The sequence below is a fragment of the Physella acuta genome, unplaced genomic scaffold (genome assembly GCF_028476545.2).
Source record: "Physella acuta isolate Inbredline_101_S28 unplaced genomic scaffold, ASM2847654v3 ptg000217l, whole genome shotgun sequence".
Classification (NCBI taxonomy): Eukaryota; Metazoa; Mollusca; class Gastropoda; family Physidae; genus Physella; species Physella acuta.
In genome coordinates this window covers 124,817-149,379 of record NW_026731736.1, presented here as the reverse complement: position 1 = coordinate 149,379, position 24,563 = coordinate 124,817, and the positions used below count along the sequence as shown (strand labels likewise).

Sequence of the window (24,563 nt, the reverse complement as noted above, 5' to 3'; positions counted from 1 at the left end):
TGTGTGTGGGTGGGGACATTGTGTGTGGGTGGGGACATTGTGTGTGGGTGGGGACATTGTGTGTGGGTGGCGACATTGTGTGTGGGTGTGGACATTGTGTGTGGGTGGGGACATTGTGTGTGGGTGGCGACATTGTGTGTGGGTGTGGACATTGTGTGTGGGTGGGGACATTGTGTGTGGGTGGCGACATTGTGTGTGGGTGTGGACATTGTGTGTGGGTGGGGACATTGTGTGAGGGTGGCGACTTTGTGAGGGTGTGGACATTGTGTGTGGGTGGGGACATTGTGTGAGGGTGGGGACATTGTGTGTGAATGGCGACATTGTGTTTGGGTGGGGACATTGTGTGTGGGTGGGGACATTGTGTTTGGGTGGGGACATTGTGTGAGGGTGGGGACATTGTGTTTGGGTGGGGACATTGTGTAAGGGTGGGGATATTGTGTGTGGGTGGCGACATTGTGTGTGGGTGGGGACATTGTGTGTGGGTGGGGACATTGTGTGTGGGTGGGGACATTGTGTGTGGGTGTGGACATTGTGTGTGGGTGGGGACATTGTGTGTGGGTGGCGACATTGTGTGTGGGTGTGGACATTGTGTGTGGGTGGGGACATTGTGTGTGGGTGGGGACATTGTGTGTGGGTGTGGACATTGTGTGTGGGTGGGGACATTGTGTGAGGGTGGCGACTTTGTGAGGGTGTGGACATTGTGTGTGGGTGGGGACATTGTGTGAGGGTGGCGACTTTGTGAGGGTGTGGACATTGTGTGTGGGTGGGGACATTGTGTGAGGGTGGGGACATTGTGTATTTAATATCAGACAACAATCCATTTCTCACACCTACCTGGGGCCAGCCGGCAGTTACCGAACTGTGAAACGACCCACTCTACGTCGCCGGAACCTGCCGGCTTCGGGAACCGCGGCCGGTTCCTCCCGTACGAATCCACGTCCAGACCGTCGGTGTTGTATCCGGCTTTTTCCGGCCTGTCCCACGTCGACTCCCTGCCGGGTCCGGACTGGCCGTACCTGTTGCCGTCCTGCTGATGGTACCCAGGAGAGAGCGGCTCTCTGGAACCGTCGTGGTAGACATCGGGAATTCCCAGGATGACTTTTTCCGTGCACGGCCTGACGCAGATCCGGTGCTTGACGGGTTTGATGGCTGCAAGTGCGCATGCGTGGAGAAGAAATAGATTTATTACTGTATAAAAAGTGATGGTCATTTTTGTTGAACATACATACGCTAAGTGTTACTTTAACGTAATCAGTAATTGTCATATTTTTAAAAACTTTCCTATACAAATAATGTATATAAGGGTAAACCATTTTTGAAACAGTATCATATACACATTGTCTACTATTGATGTAAAGTAACCTTCACGCGTTAGATTGATGGTGAAAAACACATTCACCCTTATAACATTGATATTCATACAATATTTGTGACGTATTTGGTGTTCAAACACTATAGATTACGTTGCTAAAGGTACTTCGGTCTAGAAACATAGCAGGTTGATAAAACACCTTAGAAATAAAGTGCAAACGTCATACTACTGGGTCACATAGTGCTAACATCATGGGTCATGCAGTACTAGACTGGGTCACAGTGCTAATATCATGGGTCATACAGTAAAAGACCTGGGTCATATAGTCATTGTCCCGGGTCACACATAACTCACCTGGATCATACAGTAAAAGACATGGGTCACACATAACTCACCTGGATCACACAGTAAAAGACATGGGACACATATGACTCACCTGGATCATACAGTAAAAGACATGGGACATATAGTCACCGACCCGGGTCACACATAACTTACCTGGATCACACAGTAAAAGACATGGGACACATATGACTCACCTGGATCAAACAGTAAAAGACATGGGACACATATGACTCACCTGGATCATACAGTAAAATACCAGAGTCACACATAACTCACCTGGATCACACAGTAAAAGACATGGGTCACACATAACTCACCTGGATCACAGTTTTGCTCCATCACCTCCTGACCTGTTCTCAATATACACGTGATGTCACGTGACTGGCTCCCCCCGGGTCCGCAGGTCACGTGCAGACACTCACCCCACTGACCTGTGGACATGACATGACATTTGGTCAAACATTTGCTACATTGACATTATGGACATGACATGACATTTGGTCAAACATTTGCTACATTGACATTATGGACATGACATGACATTTGGTCAAACACTTGCTACACTGACATTGTAGACATGACATTTGGCCAAACACTTGCTACACTGACAGTATGGACATGACATTTGGTCAAACAATTGCTACACTGAAATTGTGGACATGACATGGTATTTGGTCAATTACTTGCTACATTGACATTGTGGACATGACATTTGGTCAAACAATTGCTACATTGACATTGTGGACATGACATTTGGTCAAACATTTGCTACATTGTGGACATGACATTTGGTCAAACACTTGCTACATTGTGGACATGACAGTTGGTCAAACAATTGCTACATTGACATTGTGGACATGACAGTTGGTCAAACAATTGCTACATTGACATAGTTGACATGCCATGACATGACATTTGGTCAAACAATTGCTACATTGACATTGCGGAAATGACATGACATTTGGACAAGTACTTGCTCTCAAGTGGATGTGACGTTAGGTTTAACAATAGTAAATAGACAAGGGTTTGACATTATATTAAACTTTCTGTCTATTGACATTAGCCAACACTGCCGCATTAAACTAAGGACAAGACACATGTCATGAAGTAACTTTAAGAAAATATCATGTTTAGACCAGTCATTTAAAATCCACAAAATAGTTCATAACATTAAATACAAAAACTCTATTTAAAGTTAGAATATACTTAAAACAGCAAAAACAAGCTTTGGAAAATATTGTAAAATAAAAAGCATGATTTGTGGTGATTCATCGTAAATTTATTGTTTGTTATTCCAATTACTTGGACAATCGTTAGGCACATGAAAATTAAACAAAATAAACCAGTTTATATAGTCTTCTCCTACTGTTGAATAACGCGATATATTTCATAACTGTAATCATATCTCAATATTTTTAAACATGTAATTCATGTTTTCGATCATTGGAATAAATTAAATCAATTTAACAACATAATATTTAAAATAATTTTGCAATGAATGTTTGCATATACGGGCTACAATCACTGTATCATTTGTTGGTAGGAGTTATATTGAATTATTTCCCTTGAATTGCTATTGTATCCATTGATTGATAGCACTACATAATAATTTTGATTGTATTTCTATTTAGAAGATTCTCAACTATGACAATTCTATTCAGACCATTGACAAGTTGGTTTAGCCTATCAATACATCAGTAAAATGTATGTGCTTTGAAATGTCAAAAATAATATCAGGAAATGTATTTTTGTACAACTAATAAATTTGTTCCTTTATAATTCACTAGAATACGGTTTACAATTTATTAAGGGAAGACAGCATTGTTTACTATGAGAAGTATTTATACTCAGTAATATAAATCACATACATGTATACAAATCTGGAACGTAGGAAAGACATAACAATAGACATTGGTGGCGCCATGTTCTCTGAATTCTTGTGAGAAATTTATTTTAAAGAAAGGGAGACGACTCTAGTCAAGATATCTTAGGTCAAAGTTCAGCTGTTAGGGGTCGGCAGTCAGTCTAGATCAGGAGTCGGTAGCCGTGAGTGAATACAATATTTATTTGTAAAAATTGGATACGCTAAAAAAACATGTTAGAGTTGCAGTTAGCTGGTTAGGTTTGGTGTGATGTTCGACCACTGCAATGGTTTTCTATAGAGCTAGACACACAGATACACACAGACAGAAAGACACACGCACACACACACACACACACACACACACACACATATATATATATATATATATATATATATATATATATATATATATATATATATATATATATATATGAATGTATGTATTCATATAATATCGGTCTTCCCAATACTCAAATATTCGCACGTATCCTTATTTAACAAAACAACACTATCATAACAATATGCTCCTTAACACAATACAACACACATATACAACAAAGACACAACTAACACACACAACTTTCATTACCCAACGAACTAGATCGCATTAAAAAAAAACCCACACACTAACCGAACCATTCTTACCACAGTAAAACAAAACACACCAAAAGGTTTATAGACATTTCATTCTACATTCGCTTTTTTTTCTTGTTCTTATTTCCTCTGCCCAATGTCTTCTCGTATTTTTGTTATTGCTGTATCAGCCTGCACGCTAACCTCATATGTTTTTCGTTTGATAAAAACGAAACAACTTAATGATAAAATAGCAGCACTGCGGTTTGCTTGTTCACGTATTGCGAAGATAAAAATTAATCTGATTACCCTATCGACAAGTTAGGGTGCAATGGGCTTGTTGTTTTTTTTTTAGTTGCCGTTGATGTCGAAAGTTCATTGAACAGAAGTGGGTCTATGTGGTTTTGCGAGAGTAGGCAACATTAATGGTGAAATAATCGACGGAGTGGTCTAGCGGTAGAGAGCTGGACAGCTAACCCGTAAGTCTCGAGATCGTATCCGGGTTCAAGTCAGTTGACCATCCCTTAGTCCACCCAACTGATGGGTACTTAACTCACGTTAGGGAAAGTAAGGGCGGCTGGGCATAGTGCTGACCACACTACTTCTTCATATGCCGAGGTCACAGAAACAAGCACATTAATTAATGAGATTAATTAGTAATATCACACAGGTTTATTTCCGTTACCTGAAGAGCGTCGACCTCATTGCAAGTATCGATACTCATTTTACCGCCGTTAAGACCGTATCGAATCTTTCTTTGGATAGTAACTTAAAACTAACCCTAAGCATGGCCTAAACCCTTTTAGCCGTTTTCAGAAGAAAGCCACAACCCTGTATCTAACCCTAACATTCACTTCGATACCTGCTAAAATAATTTTTAAAAAAATCGATACGATACCGCCCTGCTGGAGAGCATCTCCATCCCCCACTTGACACCATCAACCACAGCAACACGGCGAGTTGTCATTGAGCCAAGGTATCAGCCGACCTTCTAGACCCACTTCCGTGCCCTTCAGGTAGGAAACCACTCACCCCTTAGAACCGCTCGCGCGCTTAAGCATCGAATCATAACATGCAAACCCACTCACAGTTGCCTGGTGTTGCCTCAAGATGCTGAGCTCGATTCGAGCCAAAATATTTGCCTTCGTCGTGTGGTTTGGATTATTTCATTACGCAGGTAATGGGTTACGGGTCTTGGGAGATGAGAGTTGCCTCCCTTTGCCCGTAACCACTACCTGCGAAGGTGCGTGCTGACATGCGCCGAACGAATGCGGTAAATCAAAACAAACATGGCGTCCGGTACTGCAGGGGAAAGCTAAAAACTGTGACCGAAAAACAAAGTGAACAGAGGAAGTAAAAACATGCGCAGATATTCCAGAATTAAAAAAATAAATCTTACTTTCATTTTAGAAAAAAAAATAATGTAATCAATTATTTCGAAATAAATGCGAATGTTGTGAATAAGGTAAAAATAAATAAACCATTCTCTAACGTTTTTCAAGAAAATTTTAAAAAAAAATGAAAAATATATTTTCTAGGTCTATATAAGCCTGATCTAATCTTCATTACGCCAATTAAGCTAATTGACGCTTGCTGTGCTAGATATGCCGAACCCAAATATTGCCGAAACAAAACTAATTCTAAAATTATTCCCTCATTTAATTCTCGCCCAGACATTTTTTCGTCAATACTATCGACAACTACAGGTGTCAAAACTAATACCTTCAAAACGAAGCTAATTGACTGTAATTTACCGTAACTGAAGAAATTCCCTATGAACTGGCAGCTCATATATGTAATTGTTGTGGGGCTCATGACGTCATGTGATTATAGAAAGATTATTTTAAGATTGTCACGTCACTGCTAAGTTTTTAAAAATATGTTTTAGTTATATCTGTTAAAGTGATCAATAGTAAAAAGAATTGTTTTCGTTACTTTTTCTGTTCTCTCTTGGTTATTTCCCTCTATTTTTTTCGTCTCACTCACACTATCCCTCTCTCTCACTCTCACACAAATACACACGATATCTCTCTCACACACACTCACACACTATCCCTCACTCACACTCAAATACACGCACAATCTCTCTCACACACAAATACACACGATATCTCTCTCACACACACTCACACACTATCCCTCACTCACACTCAAATACACACACTATCTCTCTCACACACAAATACACACACTATCTCTCTCACACACAAATACACACGATATCTCTCTCTCCCACACTCACACACTATCCCTCACTCACACTCAAATACACACACTATCTCTCTCACACACTCACACACTATCTCTCACTCACACTCAAATACACACACTATCTCTCTCACACACTCACACACTATCCCTCACTCACACTCAAATACACACACTATCTCTCTCACACACAAACACTCCCACTATCCCTCTCTCATACACACACTCACACACTATCTCTCTCACATACAAACACTCACACTATCCCTCTCTTTCACTCGCACACAAATACACACACTATCTCTCACACACACACACTCACACACTATCCCTCACTCACACTCAAATAAACACACTATCTCTCTCACACACAAACACTCCCACTATCCCTCACTCACACACACACTCACACACTTTCTCTCTAACACACACACACACACTATCCCTCTCTCACACACACACTCACACACTATCTCTCTCACTCAGTCCCTCTGATTTTTGTCCAATCTTAAACCTTTTAATATTAAAAAATTTTGTGTTTATTAAAAAAAAAGTTTATGGATCGTTAGATGTCTAAATCAACTAGGCGGCTAATTAGGTCACTCTTTGATTGAAAACAAACATTTTGGACTTAAACTCAATAATTAATCAGCATAAGAGTGGTGAAAACTCTGGCCGTAAATATTTCTTTCACTAAGCAGACGATCGAGATGTTTTTTTTTTTTTTTATTATTTCAATACGTTGAAAATCTGTTTCAAAACTATTTAATTAATCATGGAATTAATTAATTATGTATGGACGCTAACATTTTTTTTTAAAAATTTGAAAGATGAAACAAATATTTTAAACAAACTATAAAATAATAACTTCTTGGTGCACATTATGTGTATGTGTGTATGTATGTGCGTGTACGTCTGTGTGTATATGTCTGTACGTGTGTGTGTATGTATGTGTACGTCTGTGTGTATGTGTTTGTACATGTGTGTGTATGTATGTGCGTGTGTGTGTATGTATATGCGTGTGTGTATGTATGTGTGTACGTGTGTGTGTGTTTGTACGTGTGTATGTATGTGCGCGTATGTGTGTATGTATATGAGTGTGTGTGTATGTGCGTGAGTGTGTGTGTGTGTGTGTGTGTATGCGTGCGAAATTTCCTCTCACCTACAAAAAAAAAAAACGCCGACTTCCGGCATCGACCCGAGCAGAGATCAATTGATACCCCCACTAAGGCGAGCAAAGAATAAATCGACCAATCACATTAACGGTTACATTTTTTTTTTAAACCAACGTCTAGGGCGTGCCACGATAATTGGAAATAACTGATCGAAAGAAAATCGATCTTTCACAAATTGGGATCATATTCCTGTTCGCTTTTCGCCAAAATTATCTTTATACCTTTGGTAAACATACAGAAAAAGCGATCAGGTGTGTATAGTATGTGCGTTATATATGTAGGTTTATAAATAAAATACTTTTAAAACATAATTATCTGGAGAGAATGGTCTTAGTCAGCAGGCCCTGGAGAGTTAGAGTTATATAACAAAACTCTACATATAAACGATATTATACCCATATGAATAGCAATTATATATTCTAGATATTAGTTATATTTTACCTACATTGTAAAGCTACAGTTTACATATAAGCCAATCAGTAGCGTAGCGAGGGGGGGGCGGGGGGGGGGCATAGGTCCCCGGGCGCCGACCTTAGGGGGCGCCAAAATGGGTTGGAAAAATAAATTGAAAGGTTGAGGGGGGTGCAAATCGAAATCTTGAAGGGGGGGGGGGGGGTTCAAGTCGAAAAGTTTGTCCCCGGGCGCCGGGAAGGGTCGCTACGCCTCTGAAGCCAATTATAAAACAATGTGCAATTAAATTATGTGTTACCTAAACTTTTTCGCAACATTTCACACACAATATATTTTAATTAAATTGTTCAGCAGCATTCTAAAGATGAAATCTACTTTACCTAGATTATATAATAGCCTACGGGTAAACTCTACTCGCACTAAACTATATGACATTCTATATTTTTCACAACATACAAACGATAGATGTTACTCTAGCCATTAACAAAAAATCTGACCCTTAACCCTTGTAGCACAGCAATTCAGACGAAAGGTTCTCGAAACGATCCTACTCTATGATATCATATGTAATGCACACACACACACACATATATATATATATCTATAATAATAGTTTCGCTGTCTGTCTGACAAGAACGCTCTGTCTGACAAGAACGCTCTAGAGAAAACACAAGCAATTTAAAAACATGCACAGTAATTCGAAAAACGAAATATGACGTCGACACATTTAGCGTAGAGTAGAACATAATCTCAAACCAGAGAGTGCACACAGTAATGTAATGACGTCATTGATTGTCGCGTAAACATTGAAAAAAAGGAAATGTTGTCTAATCTAAATGGTTTGCGTGAAGAGTTTCTTGCATACAATTCTTCGGGTAGGGGCGAAGCCCCACCCCCCGCGTAAGAACGTCTGAGCCCCCCCCCCTCTCCCCAACTCAAAAGAAATTTCCTCATCGATACTCTATAATAAAATTACCGCCTAATTAATGTGTCTAATCTAAAAAGTGGTTTTCTTGCAATGGGACGGTAGACATGTTTTTTTTTTGGGGGGGGGGGGGGGGGGGGGGGTGGGGGTGGTGGTGTGTGGGGGTGGGGGGGGTGGGGGGGGGATTGGGTTGGTTTCAGTGTTTCTTTCAGACTTTTTCCTCCCCGGAGAGGGGTGGGGGTACTTGAAATTTTCGGGGGCGGGGGTAGAATTTTCTGGGAGGGGGCGGACACTGGAAAAAGTATATAATTATATTTCGTTGAATGGGACGGTAGACATGTTTTTATTGGGGGTGGGGGTGGTGGAGGGGTAGGGGGGTGGTGTGTGGGGGGGAGGCGGGGTGGGGGGTGGTGTGTGGGGGGGGTGGGTTGGTTTCAGTGTTTCTTTCAGACTTTTTCCTCCCCGGAGAGGGGTGGGGGGTACTTGAAATTTTCGGGGGCGGGGGTAGAATTTTCTGGGAGGGGGCGGACACTGGAAAAAGTATATAATTATATTTCGTTGAATGGGACGGTAGACATGTTTTTTTTTTTGGGGGTGGGGGGGTGGGGGGGGGCGGTGTGTGGAGGGGGTGGTGTGTGGGGGTGATGGGTGGGAGTGGGGGTGGTGTGTGGGGGTGGGGGGTGGGGTGGGGGTGGTGTGTGGGGGTGGGGGGTGGGGTGGGGGTGGTGTGTGGGGGGGGGTTGGTTTTAGTTTAGAGAAAAGAGACAGCACTATCAGCCTAGCGCCCGTTGTACCCTTCCTCAACGGGCCATTTTTCTCGTCTATAATAATAGTTTCGCTGTCTGTCTATCTGACAAGAACGCTCTGTCTGACAAGAACGCTCTGTCTGACAAGAACGCTCTAGAGAAAACACAAGCAATTTTAAAACATGCACAGTAATTCGAAAAACGAAATATGACGTCGACACATTTAGCGTAGAGTAGAACATAATCTCAAACCAGAGAGTGCACACAGTAATGTAATGACGTCATTGATTCTCGCGTAAACATTGAAAAAAAGGAAATGTTGTCTAATCTAAATGGTTTGCGTGAAGAGTTTCTTGCATACAATTCTTCGGGTAGGGGCGAAGCCCCACCCCCCGCGTAAGAATGTCTGAGCCCCCCCCCCCCCTCCCCAACTCAAAAGAAATTTCCTCATCGATACTCTATAATAAAATTACCGCCTAATTAATGTGTCTAATCTAAAAAGTGGTTTTCTTGCAATGGGACGGTAGACATGTTTTTTTTGGGGGGGGGGGGGGGGGTGGAGGGGTGGGGGGGGGGTGTGGGGGGGGTGTGGGGGTGGGGGGGGTGGGGGTGGTGTGTGGGGGGGTGGGTTGGTTTCAGTGTTTCTTTCAGACTTTTTCCTCCCCGGAGAGGGGTGGGGGTACTTGAAATTTTCGGGGGCGGGGGTAGAATTTTCCGGGAGGGGGCGGACACTGGAAAAAGTATATAATTATATTTCGTTGAATGGGACGGTAGACATGTTTTTTTGGGGGGTGGGGGGTGGTGGAGGGGTGGGGGGGGGGTGGTGTGTGTGGGGGGGGGGGTGGTGTGTGTGGGGGGGGGGGGGTGGGGGGTGGTTGTGGGGGGTGGGTTGGTTTCAGTGTTTCTTTCAGACTTTTTCCTCCCCGGAGAGGGGTGGGGGTACTTGAAATTTTCGGGGGCGGGGGTAGAATTTTCTGGGAGGGGGCGGACACTGGAAAAAGTATATAATTATATTTCGTTGAATGGGACGGTAGACATGTTTTTTTTTGGGGGGGTGGGGGGTGGGGGGGCGGTGTTTGGGGGTGAGGGGTGGGGGTGGGGGTGGTGTGTGGTGGGGGGTGGGGGTGGTGTGTGGGGGTGAGGGGTTGGGGTGGGGGTGGGGGTGGTGTGTGGTGGGGGGGTGGGGGTGGGGGTGGTGTGTGGGGTGAGGGGTTGGGGTGGGGGTGGTCTGTGGTGGGGGTGGGGGTGGGGGTGGTGTGTGGGGGTGGGGGGGTGGGGGTGGTGTGTGGGGGGGGGGGTGGGTTGGTTTTAGTTTAGAGAAAAGAGACAGCACTATCAGCCTAGCGCCCGTTGTACCCTTCCTCAACGGGCCATTTTTCTCGTATATATATATATATATATATATATATATATATATATATATATATATATATATATATATATATATATATATATATATATATATATATATATACACTTATGTATATACATAAAAATAAATGTATATTTAAATATATATGTATACATACATACATACATACACACACACACACATATATATATATATATACATATATATATATATATATATATATATATATATATATATATATATATATATATATATATATATATATATATATATATATATATATATATATATATATATATATATATATATATATATACGTATATATATATGTGTGTATATTTAAGTGTCTGAGTATACAATTATGTGGTTTCACGGTCTGGCCCATGACATATTGCAGCTGAAATATTTGAGTGATCCATCGTTATCGGTCTGGAATAAAGTTAGAGGGGCGGCCTGGGAAGAAAAGAGAAATGACAACGCCGGCATTATGAGGATGGACGGCCACGATGGACGGAGAATGAATGGACGGCCACGATGGACGGGGAATGAATGGACGGCTATCGAAGCTGGGAACTGACAGAAAGCAGAGAATGAAATTAGACTCGGAGATTGCGTGTGTGTATGTGTGTTTGCTTCTGTGTGTATGTGGTCTCTGTGTCGCTGTGTGTATTTGTATGTGCTTCTATGTGTTTGTGCGTGTATCCGTGTGTGCGTCTATGTGTATATGGAATGTGTGACTGTGTTTGCGCATCTTGATATTGTCTGTATGTGTGTCAATGTGTTTGTAAATGCGTGTGTACATTTTTGTCTGTGTGTGTGTCTACGTGTGTATGTAATACATTGTGTGCATATCCATATGTGCCTCTGTGTGTATGAGTATATCTGTGTGTGTCATTGCATGTATATGTGTGTTTTTGTGAGTGTATGTGTGTGTTTTTGTGTGCATGCATGTGGTTGTGTGACTTTGTGAAATTGTATATCTGTTTCTGTACGACAGTGTGAATATGTGTGTATGTTATTTCATGTGTCTGTTCATGTCTGTGTGTCAGTATGTACATCACTGTATAGCCTAATCCTGTGTCTTTGTGTGCCAGGGGCTGAAAAATATATTTTAGTTTAAAAAAAAGAGGATAGGGTTCATTCTCAGTAAATTAAATTATATCCAAGGTAATATACCAAATAGGAGACGTGGATGCAAATAATCAATTTATTGAAGGCATCGATGTTATTATATAGCTAGCATTGTTCCTCAGTGTATTAACTTGTGATTATCATGTTGCAATACTGACGCGTCTATTTGAGAGTATGTGTTTATGATATTGTTTTTTCTCTGTTTGTGTTATCTCTTTCGACTTGCGAAACTTGGAATGTGAGATATGCGAAAAGTGCGAATCGAGCATTACGTGTGACATTTGAGGAATTAAAAAAATGCGAACTTAACAACATTTTTTAAGGATATTATGAGTAAGAGAATGTAAACTTAACTACAGAATTTTCAATACGATGATTACGAAAAGAACATTGTGATATAGGCCTACTTTGATTACAAAAAATTGCGAAAACTATCAAAACATTTTGATATAATTAGTTAAAATAAATTACCAGCACAATTTGACACATGCTATACAAAACGCGGAACTAACAACACGATTTGATTTGTCATAAAAATACGAACCATACGAAACTAACTGCAAAATGTGTTATGATAAATGCGAAAAAGGCGAAACTATCAACGCTATTAAATAAACGATAAATACGAAACATGCCACACTAGAAAATACGAAATTTTTAACACCATTTGAGATGTTATGAATTAGAATAATGTGAAAATATCAACACAGTATGTCTAGAAATGAACTTAAAATGCGAAACAGTTACTTTCCATGTGTGTTTTGGGCTTAACAAATGTGCGAATTAAACTACATCTTCATCCTCTTATTTAAACACTTTTACCTGTGTTATTCTAGCGTTGTAAGGTTTACCGGATATACAGTACAGCACGTCTAACTTTTATTTAATCAAGTGATTTGTGGCTAACGAATGAAATATGCAATGCGAACATGAATCATTTGCTTTAAATCTTAGTCTAAGCCTATAATTCTTGTTTATTTGAAGCGCATGGGTGGTGTGTGACTTATGTAATTTGTTAGGGATATCACACGTGTATATGTGATGCTAATAATACATACACCATTTTTGTGATTAGAGATTGGGAATAGCTACAGGTGTTATTAACTACATAGGGTTTTCATTGTAATCATATGACGTATGGCGGTTATGAAATAATGAAGATCGTTACAGGATGAAAAACAAAATTTGCGCACACGAATCTTTACGTTTTGCTTTATTTGTTTAGCAGAAATGGGTTAAACGTGCAATATTAGTATGGAGCAATAAATAATTACCTGTTGTTTTTTTTTATAAAACATTCTAATAAGCACTAAAAAAACACATACACACGTACACACACGTACACACACACATATGCATATATACATATGTGTAATATATATATATATATATATATATATATATATATATATATATATATATATATATATATATATATATATATATATATATATATATATATATATATATATATGCAGAGAGAGGAGAAGAAATCAATAAATGGCGATTTGTGAGTTCCACAGGCAAACATATTCTGAAAGAAATATCAAACAGAAAATAGCAGGGGAACGAGTCACACCAGGCTACTCTACACGTGTTTGATGACTCGGGTCTCGTCTGCTAAACCAACATGTGGGGATCTAAAACCACGTGAAGATGTATCGAGATAAAAAATGTGATGGCCATTTGATTTGAAACCTGGAGTTATACGTGGGTACTGTTGAGCTGATTTCAATAGAGCCGCACAGTCTTAGACTTTTAAAGAAAGCAAAAATATAGGCCTACTAGGAGCCTGAAGGCGAAGTGAAATACACATAAGTACAGACTCACTAACACGCATTATAAACAAGCGTACATATATACACATATATACTATCAAAACATATGCAATTACACACCAGAACACACACATACGAACACGTAAAACAATAAATGTATACTTACATTTATACACTTATACACACACTCATAGACACATTCACTCATACATAATCATAAATAAACGCTCAAATCTACACAGCTATATTATCAAAAGTAGGCCTATGCAAACAAAACACACACTAGAACACAAACATAAGAATAAGTAGGCCTACATGAAGCTACTATATACACATGTGTATACAAACTCTCAAATTAAAAAAAAAACAACCACAGATATAGGCCCTAATGATTATAATTTTATTCATTTCAAAATACTATCGGAATATCTTTAATTCTAACAATAGTACTAGTCGTAAAACCGAGTAGCTGTTGGTACCAACTAAGAAGATACACCACGGTACGTCAAAACAAACAATTCCCTACACATCACGTGACCAGCAACCGACTGGATCTCCGAGTTCTGGCACTACGAGGGCTGGTATAAAACACAAGCATAACACGCGGGGCTATTTTTAGACACGGAGTTATGTCTCTACCAGCTATAGTGGCGCCACCTTTATATTCCCCCCCCCCCCCCCCCACCCTACCTGTTTGTCCCCACTCAGTTCGCAAGCACCAACAGCAGAAACAGCCGACAGCCTGGATAAATATCGCGTTAATTATTTTTTTTTCTTCTGAAAGATTTAGAACAAATACAACGAACAGAAAATGAACACAATTCTGTTTTGAATAAATATTATTTGTTATTTAACGCATTAACAATCATCAATTTTAGAAAGCTCGAAATACAATTCTTTCATTCTTTGAAAAATAGATTTATTAAAGACAGTCATTCGAAACTTCATTGCCCACTCAGATTCATATTTGATGTGTGTTTAAAAAAAATATCTGGAGTGTGCATAATTTTTTTTATTTAAACGAAATCGTGAGGAGAATGGATTCTATATCGTTATGTCAAATGCCTTTTAAATATCAACGTTTTTAGCACGTATGCACGTTTTTGTATTTTGAAGCAAAAAAAAGTGTTAACGATCAAAATTAACGCACCATTTGCACTCGGAATATTTCAAGGCCAGATAGCTGTGCTACGGGCACATGGAAGAAGTGCGAAAGTGTTTTTTTAACAAAGAAAAAAAAACAACAATAAAAAACGCGAGTTCGGATCATGGGGAGTAGAGAAAATTTAGTAGGGGGGGGGGGGCTCCCAGTCAAATCCCCCTGGACATACCCCCCCCCCCCCCCACACACACGACATAGTCCTTGTGGATAATGTCTAGGGGCTTTGTATCCGGGGTTGTTTTTTTTTTTGGACTGAACCCTAGCTGGGGACAGCGACCCATCTATGGGTGTCCAGGTATAAACCTTTTAGAAATACCCCCCCCTGATATAAATCCTTGAACATAACCCCCCTAACTCCGACAAAATTTCTCGATACATGTTCACTTAGGAGAAAAACTCACAATGATGGGAACCACACATTATGATTAAAAGTAATTAGATAGTCGTTATAATTTTAATTAATTTAATTAGAATGAAATGATATTTAAAATTATAATTCTTCTTATCGGTGAGTTTGTTTTCCTAAGTCATTAGTAATTCCTTATTTAAACCTCAAGTGAATAAAAGGAGTTTATGTCCAGGGTTGTTTTTGTCTGAAGAGGTTTAACTACAGATGGTTTATGTCCAAGGTCTTATGTCTAGGGGGCTACTTTCAAGACGCCCAATCTACGTGAGAAAATCCCCAAACCAAACCAGTTCTGAATTGTATATTGTTATATAGGGGGTTGGGGGGGGGGTTCCTTTGCTCCAAAGTAAAATAGTAAAATTGGAAGGATTTACTCATGATGGTTGAGTAGGTAAAAAGTTAAACACTTAGGGTAGAGACCAATACCTATAACTGCATACTGTACGATTGTGTAACAGTAAAAAATTTTTTTTAGAGGAAACGACTAGTTAAAACAACAATCACACATTTTCAAAGATGGGGGTGGGGGGCGCTTTTTCACCAACATTAATTGGATGGAATTACACCGGATTGAAGAGTAAAAAAAATCTGTCAACACTTAAAAAAAGAAACCAATTAACGCATAATGTACGATTTATCCGGCCACTTATGGTAAAAAAAAAGAATTAAAATGTTTCTCTTAACTTCAACCTGTGAGATCAGATACTTCTACGTGAATGCAAATCATATTGCCTGGAAACTATATATTACAGACAAAACGTTTCAATATTCTTAAATGGCTATCTGACAAGGTAGACTAGCATACGGTCGGAGTCTGTTAGGCACATGGTGATATTGTTTGGTTTAAATTTTAAGAACTACGAAGAATATAACCAGGCTTCCTATATTTAAAATTAACCAATAAACATTTTACTACAAAGAGTAGATGAGCGTGTGATTGTCGCTTCATAGCAACCTTCTAATACTGCAATGTTCATATAGTTAAGGTCATTTGGCTTGGTAGACGACATGCAATTTCTGACCACAATACGTTACGACGACTGTTGTCTTTGTGCAACTTAATTTTTTTTTCTTTTACCGTCGTCAAGGTAATGATGGCTGCCGAAAACGACGATACCATGATTCCGTTTTTTTGACAATGTTTCATGGTCATTTCAGAAATATATACTTAAAATCGTTATTTTTGCGTCTTATTCAACGATACCTGTCTAGTTTTAACAATGGACGAATAGTGTTTGATGCAGACTTGCCATTTGTACATTTTTTTTTTGGTCTAACCGCTAAGAATATCGAGCAGAAAATAATAAAGTAAGCAAAACGTGAATTGCTAGGGAAATCTAGCAGACGACACTTCTGCTGAACGGCAGTGAACGGTCAATCGCGTCACAACAACATTCATTAGAAAAAACTAACCCAACGTATCACTGAAAATCAGTCACACCATCGTATTCATTTAAAAACAAAAGCTTGTTTTTCACAAATCATTTTCTAGGCTACCAATTAAATTTGATAAATAATGTTGGTATCAAATTAAAGGAAAATAAATGTAGTTTTAATTGTTTAAGTCATCTTGAACAATAATGAAGTTTAAATCTTAAGCGACAACCTATGTTATAGGAATATACTATTTTTGGACATAGTCCTAAAGACACGACCCAAAATAGTAGTTCTGATGAGTCCTAACTTATATCGTGAGAAGTAAAAACGATTGGATGAAATCCACTTCATCTGTCCAATTGATCTTTAGGTCTAAAGAGGAATCTTTACTTTAAAAAAAAAACGATTGGATATATAAATAAGCACCTTAGCTTTTAAGAATTCCTGTCAGAAAACTGGTGAACTCTACTTCACCAGCTGTACTAACCATCAGGTGTGAAAAAGGTAGCTTTGATCTAACTAATTAACGCGAACATTTTTATCACCCTCCGGCCACCAGAGGCTTCTCTAATTACGTACTAAATTACTATCTTCACGAGCAAGTGTGAGCAACCAATCTAGAACCGGAAGTGGTCCCGAGAGAGGGCGCTCGCGTGACTCCCCACCACGATTCAATCCCAGGCCATGTTCTTGGCGTCCCGCGCCCCTCCCCGTGATTGACAGCAGCGCCCCCTGGCCATGTTCGAACCACGTGACCTGCACTTACGAGAGGCGACCTCTACCGGCGGTTCAATCAACGAGTCCCGGGAAAGTAAAAAAATAAATAAAAAATGTGGTGATTTGATCCGTGTTGGTGTTGGCCTTCAATGGTGGATAATGATAATTTGGGTCACGTGACGAGTGGTTTTATGAATACACCGCGGCGGGGGGAGGGTGGGGGGGCTGAGTCGCGAGGTGAGTGTCGTACAGCGATTAATTGGAGCTGATCGATAGTGTCATCACCAAGAGCATTCAGAAACCAATCATACAATCTCCAATCCTGGATAGGTTTTTTTTTTCATCCGTGACCATTCATCCAAACTTTTTATGTCTGTATTTCTATAGCGTTTTAGTTCTGGGATCAATTTTTCCTTGATCCTAGGTAAAATCCCAAGACATTTTAAAAATAAAAAAATAATGTATTTATTTATTGTACAAAAACACATCTTGTTTTTAAAAAAAATACATTTTAAATCGGTAAAAAAAAGAGTAATAAATGTTACACAACTTTTTAATTTAAAAATAAAAACCACATCATATAATTAATATTTAATATTTAAAAATAGGTAAAAATTGCACTAAAATAAAAGACTCGATAAAGGTTACTATTTAACAATAAATCAATAAAAAAATGTTTTATCGGCATCACGAAAAGGGGCTGAAACTGTTATAAAATCAAGTGGTCACGCTCCATCCTGCCCAGAAATAGAACTTTATTACGCAGGTTATCTATTATTCAGTGCAATGAAATATTGCCGAGGACCTTGCTACGTGTAACGTTCTAGATCGCATTTTCTTTTACTTAACTCAGAGTTTAACTTGATCATGAGCTTCAGTTGACTGAGAGTTTAACTCGATGGTGAGCTAAATTTAAGAGTTTATCTTAACGGAGAGCTTAAATCAAGAGTTTAATTTGACACAGAACTTAATTGTAGAGTTTAGCTTGACCAAGAGTTCAACTTGACTTAAAGTTTAACTTGAGAGTTAAACTGGACTGATACACATTGTAGTTCCAAATATCGTTATCATCTGCCGAAATGAAAATTGACCTAGTTAAAACACCAATCTATCTATCTATCTATCTATATACTACTAAAAGTCAAGTTTGTTTACATGTTTGAATATTTATTTGTTTGTTTGCCTGATCGAAAATTGTGATATGTTCGACTCTATCTGGAAAGCTGTAAAATGGTATGCAGGTAGAGAATAATTTTTTAATGCAGACAGACTGTTAATCACACATTTATTTAAAGACGTTAATTAATTTATTGATTTATTCCTACGCAGAATAACCCATTTTTTTTTAAAATGTTAAAACCTTGACTAAACTTTGTGGGAATAGTGACGTCACAGGTTTTTGTTTACTCTTTAGTACAATAAAATGGCGGCGTCTTTTGAAGAAAATTGTGTTCCCATTCAAAAGTTTAACGCGTTCTAAATCTAATTTTCTGTCGGTCATAACTTTAACAATACGTCCGTTTGCTGTATTTATTACGTCCCAACACTTATATCAATTTTCAACTGTCTTTTTCATTTAGTTTTACGATAAATTTCTCTAGATCTAAAGATCAGCTATCGAAGGAAATTTATGAATCTAGCCTAGATCTAGATCTAGCCTAGATGTAGGTCACTAGGTTTCTATGTAAATTCTAGATCTAGACTTAATGTAAATTCTACATCTAGAATCTATTTCAGGCCTTAATTATTTTATATAAATCTTTGTTTGGCTTATTTAAGATAAAATTTAATTTGAAAGTTAGTACTACTAGACTTATTTTTAGATCTAGATCTAGAATCTATACGCCGTAAATCAAGTTGCATAAGGAGATACATAGTATAGTATAAAAATTCACTTGTGACGTCACGAGTAAATAGCTAAAATGGTAGCGTAGTCAGCTCTCATGCAGGAGGCACGGGTTCTAGACCAATATGTCAATGAAATTTTTTTTTTCAATTTTTTTTTTTTAGATGTGAATGATAACGTTGCCTATCTGAACTTGGCAAGATACAGGGCAGGTGAAGTAGAGTTCATCTGTTTCTTTGTCCTAAACATATGAAAGGATAGTGTGGTCAGATACATGCTCGGCTGGAATTGTTTTTTAAACGATAAAAACATGTTGTCTGAGACTTGGCAGGACACTGGGCAGGTGAAGTAGAGTTGAGTAGGTCACCTGTGACGTCAGTTTATGAAGGGATAGTCCGAAATCGGTGTTTTCGGTGTTTTTAAAAGATAAAAAACATATATTTGAATGTGGGGTCTGTTTTTTGTGACGATACGTGACACTGCAGTAGCGTACCGAGGAGGGGGGGGGGACGGTAGGGGAGGGGAGGCGGGGGGTGGGGAGGGGAGGCGGGGGGTGGGGGGGGAAGGGGAGGCGGGGGGGTGGGGAGGGGGAAGGGGGGGGCATATGTTGGGGCGCCAAAATGGTTTGGAAAAATAAATTGATAGGTTGAGGGGGGTTCAAATCGAAAGTTTGAGTGGGGGGGGGGGTGCACATCAAAAGTTTGAGGGGGGGGGGGGGGGGGGGTTCAAATCGAAAACTTTGTCCCCGGGCGCCGGGAAGGGTCGCTATGCCTCTGAGTGACAGACGTGATGTTTTTTGATGGATGACCCCCGAAACCCACAGTTATCCAACGGATGACGGGTATTCTAGTATACTACTAAAAGTCAAGTTTGTTTACATGTTTGAATATTTATTTTTTTGTTTGTTTTTTTGTTTGTTTGTTTGTTTGCCTGATCAACTATTGTGATATGTTCGACTCAATCTGGATAGCTGTAAAATAGTATGTAGGTAGAGAATAATTTTTTAATGCAGACAGACTGTTAATCACAAATTTATTTAAAGACGTTAATTAATTTATTGATTTATTCATAGTTAAATTAACCGTATTTTTAAAAAAATGTTAATACTTTGAATAAACTTTGTGGGGATAGTGACGTCCCTTGATATGTTAACTTTTTGGTACGATAAAAATGGCGGACTTCATCATAGACTTTGTGGCCCATTCAAAAGTTTAACGCGTTACAAAGCTAATTTTCTGCCGGCTATAACTTAAACAATACGTCCGTTTGCTGTATTTATTACGTTCCAACATTTATATCAATTTTCAACTGTCTTTTTCATTTAGTTTTACGATAAATTTCTCTAGATCTAAAGATCAGCTATCGAAGGAAATTTATGAATCTAGCCTAGATCTAGATCTAGCCTAGATGTAGGTCACTAGATTCAATGTAAATTCTAGATCTAGACTTAATGTAAATTCTACATCTAGAATCTATTTCAGGCCTTAATTATTTTATATAAATCTTTGTTTGGCTTATTTAAGATAAAATTTAATTTGAAAGTTAGTACTACTAGACTTATTTTTAGATCTAGATCTAGAATCTATACGCGTAAATCAAGTTGCATAAGGAGACACATAGTATAGTATAAAAATTCACTTGTGACGTCACGAGTAAATAGCTAAAATGGTAGCGTAGTCAGCTCTCATGCAGGAGGCACGGGTTCTAGACCAATATGTCAATGAAATTTTTTTTTTCAATTTTTTTTTATAGATGTGAATGATAACGTTGCCTATCTGAACTTGGCAAGATACAGGGCAGGTGAAGTAGAGTTCATCTGTTTCTTTGTCCTAAGCATATGAAAGGATAGTGTGGTCAGATACATGCTCGGCTGGAATTGTTTTTTAAACGATAAAAACATGTTGTCTGAGACTTGGCAGGACACTGGGCAGGTGAAGTAGAGTTGAGTAGGTCACCTGTGACGTCAGTTTATGAAGGGATAGTCCGAAATCGGTGTTTTCGGTGTTTTTAAAAGATAAAAAACATATATTTGAATGTGGGGTCTGTTTTTTGTGACGATAAGTGACACTGCAGTAGCGTACCGAGGAGGGGGGGGGGACGGTAGGGGAGGGGAGGCGGGGGGTGGGGAGGGGAGGCGGGGGTGGGGGGGGGAAGGGGAGGCGGGGGGGGGAAGGGGGGGGGCATATGTTGGGGCGCCAAAATGGTTTGGAAAAATAAATTGATAGGTTGAGGGGGGTTCAAATCGAAAGTTTGAGTGGGGGGGGGGGGGTGCACATCAAAAGTTTGAGGGGGGGGGGGGTTCAAATCGAAAACTTTGTCCCCGGGCGCCGGGAAGGGTCGCTATGCCTCTGAGTGACAGACGTGATGTTTTTTTATGGATGACCCCCGAAACCCACAGTTATCCAACGGATGACGGGTATTCTAGTATACTACTAAAAGTCAAGTTTGTTTACATGTTTGAATATTTATTTTTTTGTTTGTTTTTTTGCCTGATCGACTATTGTGATATGTTCGACTCTATCTGGATAGCTGTAAAATAGTATGTAGGTAGAGAATAATTTTTTAATGCAGACAGACTGTTAATCACAAATTTATTTAAAGACGTTAATTAATTTATTGATTTATTCCTACGCAGAATAACCCATTTTTTTTAAAATGTTAAAACCTTGACTAAACTTTGTGGGAATAGTGACGTCACAGGTTTTTGTTTACTCTTTAGTACAATAAAATGGCGGCGTCTATTGAAGAAAATTGTGTTCCCATTCAAAAGTTTAACGCGTTCTAAATCTAATTTTCTGTCGGTCATAACTGTAACAATACGTCCGTTTGCTGTATTTATTACGTCCCAACACTTATATCAATTTTAAACTGTCTTTTTTCATTTAGTTTTTCAATAAATTTCTCTAGATCTAAAGATCAGCTGTCGAAGGAAAGTTATTTATAGATCTAGATCTAGAATCTAGGTCAAATCAAATCTAATTTTCTGTCGGTCATAACTTTAACAATACGTCCGTTTGCTGTATTTATTACGTTCCAACACTTATATCAATTTTCAACTGTCTTTTTCATTTAGTTTTACGATAAATTTCTCTAGATCTACAATCTGTCCAAGAAAGTTATTTATTTATTTATAGATCTAGATCTAGAATCTAGGTCAAATCAAATATTTATTGATTATAAATACAATCCAAAAAAAAAGAGACTTAAGCAAACCAGTCGTAGATCTAGAATATAGATAATTCTATTCTATCTAGATTTAGATAATAGTGATTTTCTATATACTAAACTATTTTAGACCTTTATTATTTTATATAAATCTTTGTTTGGAATATGGTAATTTTGAAATGCTCGCTCCGGGCCCATCAGCGTAGCTAATGATTAGATCTAGATCTAGATTCTAGATCTAGCAAGAAAAACTAAACTTAAGACTTAAGCAAACGAGTCGTAGAATCTAGATCTAGATAATTCTATCTAGATCTAGATAATTTCAGACCTTCTTTATTTTATATAAATCTTTGTTTGTATAGCTATGAAATATGCTAATTAGGAAATGCTCGCTCCATGGCCTCTATTTGCATAATTTAAGATTTATACGCGGCTTCTATACTGCTAATTTTGCAAAATTATGAACGTAAACTCTAGATATAGCTCAGTCGTAGATCTAGAATATAGATAATTCTATCTAGATTTAGATAATAATAAGTTTCTATGGAATTGGCTAATTTAAGATAAAATTTAATTTGAAAGTTAGTACTACTATACCTAGATCTAGAATCTATGCGCTTAAATCAAGTTGCATAAGTATAGTATAAAAATTCACTTGTGACGTCACGTGTAAATAGCTAAGTTGGTAGCGTAGCCCGCTCTCATGTGGGTGGCATAGGTTCTAGACCAATATGTCATTGATATTTTTTTTTTTTTTTTAGATGTGAATGATAAAGTTGCCTATCTGAACTTGGAAGGATACAAGGCAGGTGAAGTAGAGTTCATCTGTTTCTTTGTCCTAAGCATATGAAAGGATAGTGTGGTCAGAGACATGCTCGGCTGGAATCGTTTTTTAAACGATAAAAACATGTTGTCTGAGACTTGGCGGGACACTGGGCAGGTGAAGTAGAGTTGAGTAGGTCACATGTGACGTCAGTATATGAAGGGATAGTCCGAAATCGGTGTTTTCGGTGTTTTTAAAAGATAAGAAACATATTTTTGAATGTGGGATCTGTTTTTTGTGACGATAAGTGACACTGCAGTAGCGTAGCGAGGAGGGGGGGGGGGCGGGAGGGGGAGGGGAGGCGGGGGGGGGGGGGGGAGGGGAGGTGGAGGGGGGAAGGGGGGCGCGTGGGGGGACATATGTTGGGGCGCCAAAATGGTTTGGAAAAATAAATTGAAAGGTTGAGGGGGGGTGCAAATCGAAAGTTTGAATGGGGGGGTGCACATCAAAAGTTTGAGGGGGGGGGGTGCAAATCGAAATCTTGCGGGGGGGGGGTTCAAATCGAAAAGTTTGTCCCCGGGCGCCGGGAAGGGTCGCTATGCCTCTGAGTGACAGACGTGATGTTTTTTTATGGATGACCCCCGAAACCCACAGTTATCCAACGGATGACGGGTAGTCTAGTATACTACTAAAAGTCAAGTTTGTTTACATGTTTGAATATTTATTTGTTTGTTTGCCTGATTGACTATTGTGATATGTTCGACTCTATCTGGAAAGCTGTAAAATAGTATGCAGGTAGAGAATAATTTTTTAATGCAGACAGACTGTTGATCACAAATTTATTTAAAGACGTTAATTAATTTATTGATTTATTCATAGTTAAATTAACCGTATTTTTTTAAAAATGTTAATACTTTGAATAAACTTTGTGGGGATAGTGACGTCCCTTGATGTGTTTACATTTTTGGTACAATAAAAATGGCGGACTACATCATAGACTTTGTGGCCCATTCAAAAGTTTAACGCGTTACAAAGCTAATTTTCTGCTGGCTATAACTTAAACAATACGTCCGTTTGCTGTATTTATTACGTTCCAACACTTATATCAATTTTCAACTGTCTTTTTCATTTAGTTTTACGATAAATTTCTCTAGATCTAAAGATCAGCTGTCGAGAATCTAGCCTAGGGCCTAGATTCTAGATCTAGGTCACTAGACTCATTGTAAATTCTAGATCTAGACTTAATGTAAATTCTACATCTAGAATCTATTTCGGGCCTTAATTATT

At 38.8% G+C, this 24,563-nt stretch overlaps 1 protein-coding gene across 1 annotated transcript in view; it reads right to left on the bottom strand.

Moving 5' to 3' along the window:
- The window catches only part of LOC131937657 (thrombospondin type-1 domain-containing protein 7A), a 222,134-nt gene that overhangs the window by 118,371 nt on the left and 79,200 nt on the right, over positions 1 to 24,563 (bottom strand). The window contains exons 3-4 of the mRNA XM_059295249.1: positions 1,975 to 2,088; positions 835 to 1,149 (exon numbers count right to left, since the gene is read on the bottom strand). Of these exons, the coding sequence (XP_059151232.1) occupies positions 835 to 1,149; positions 1,975 to 2,088 (429 nt within the window). The remainder of the gene's footprint in view (positions 1 to 834; positions 1,150 to 1,974; positions 2,089 to 24,563) is intronic.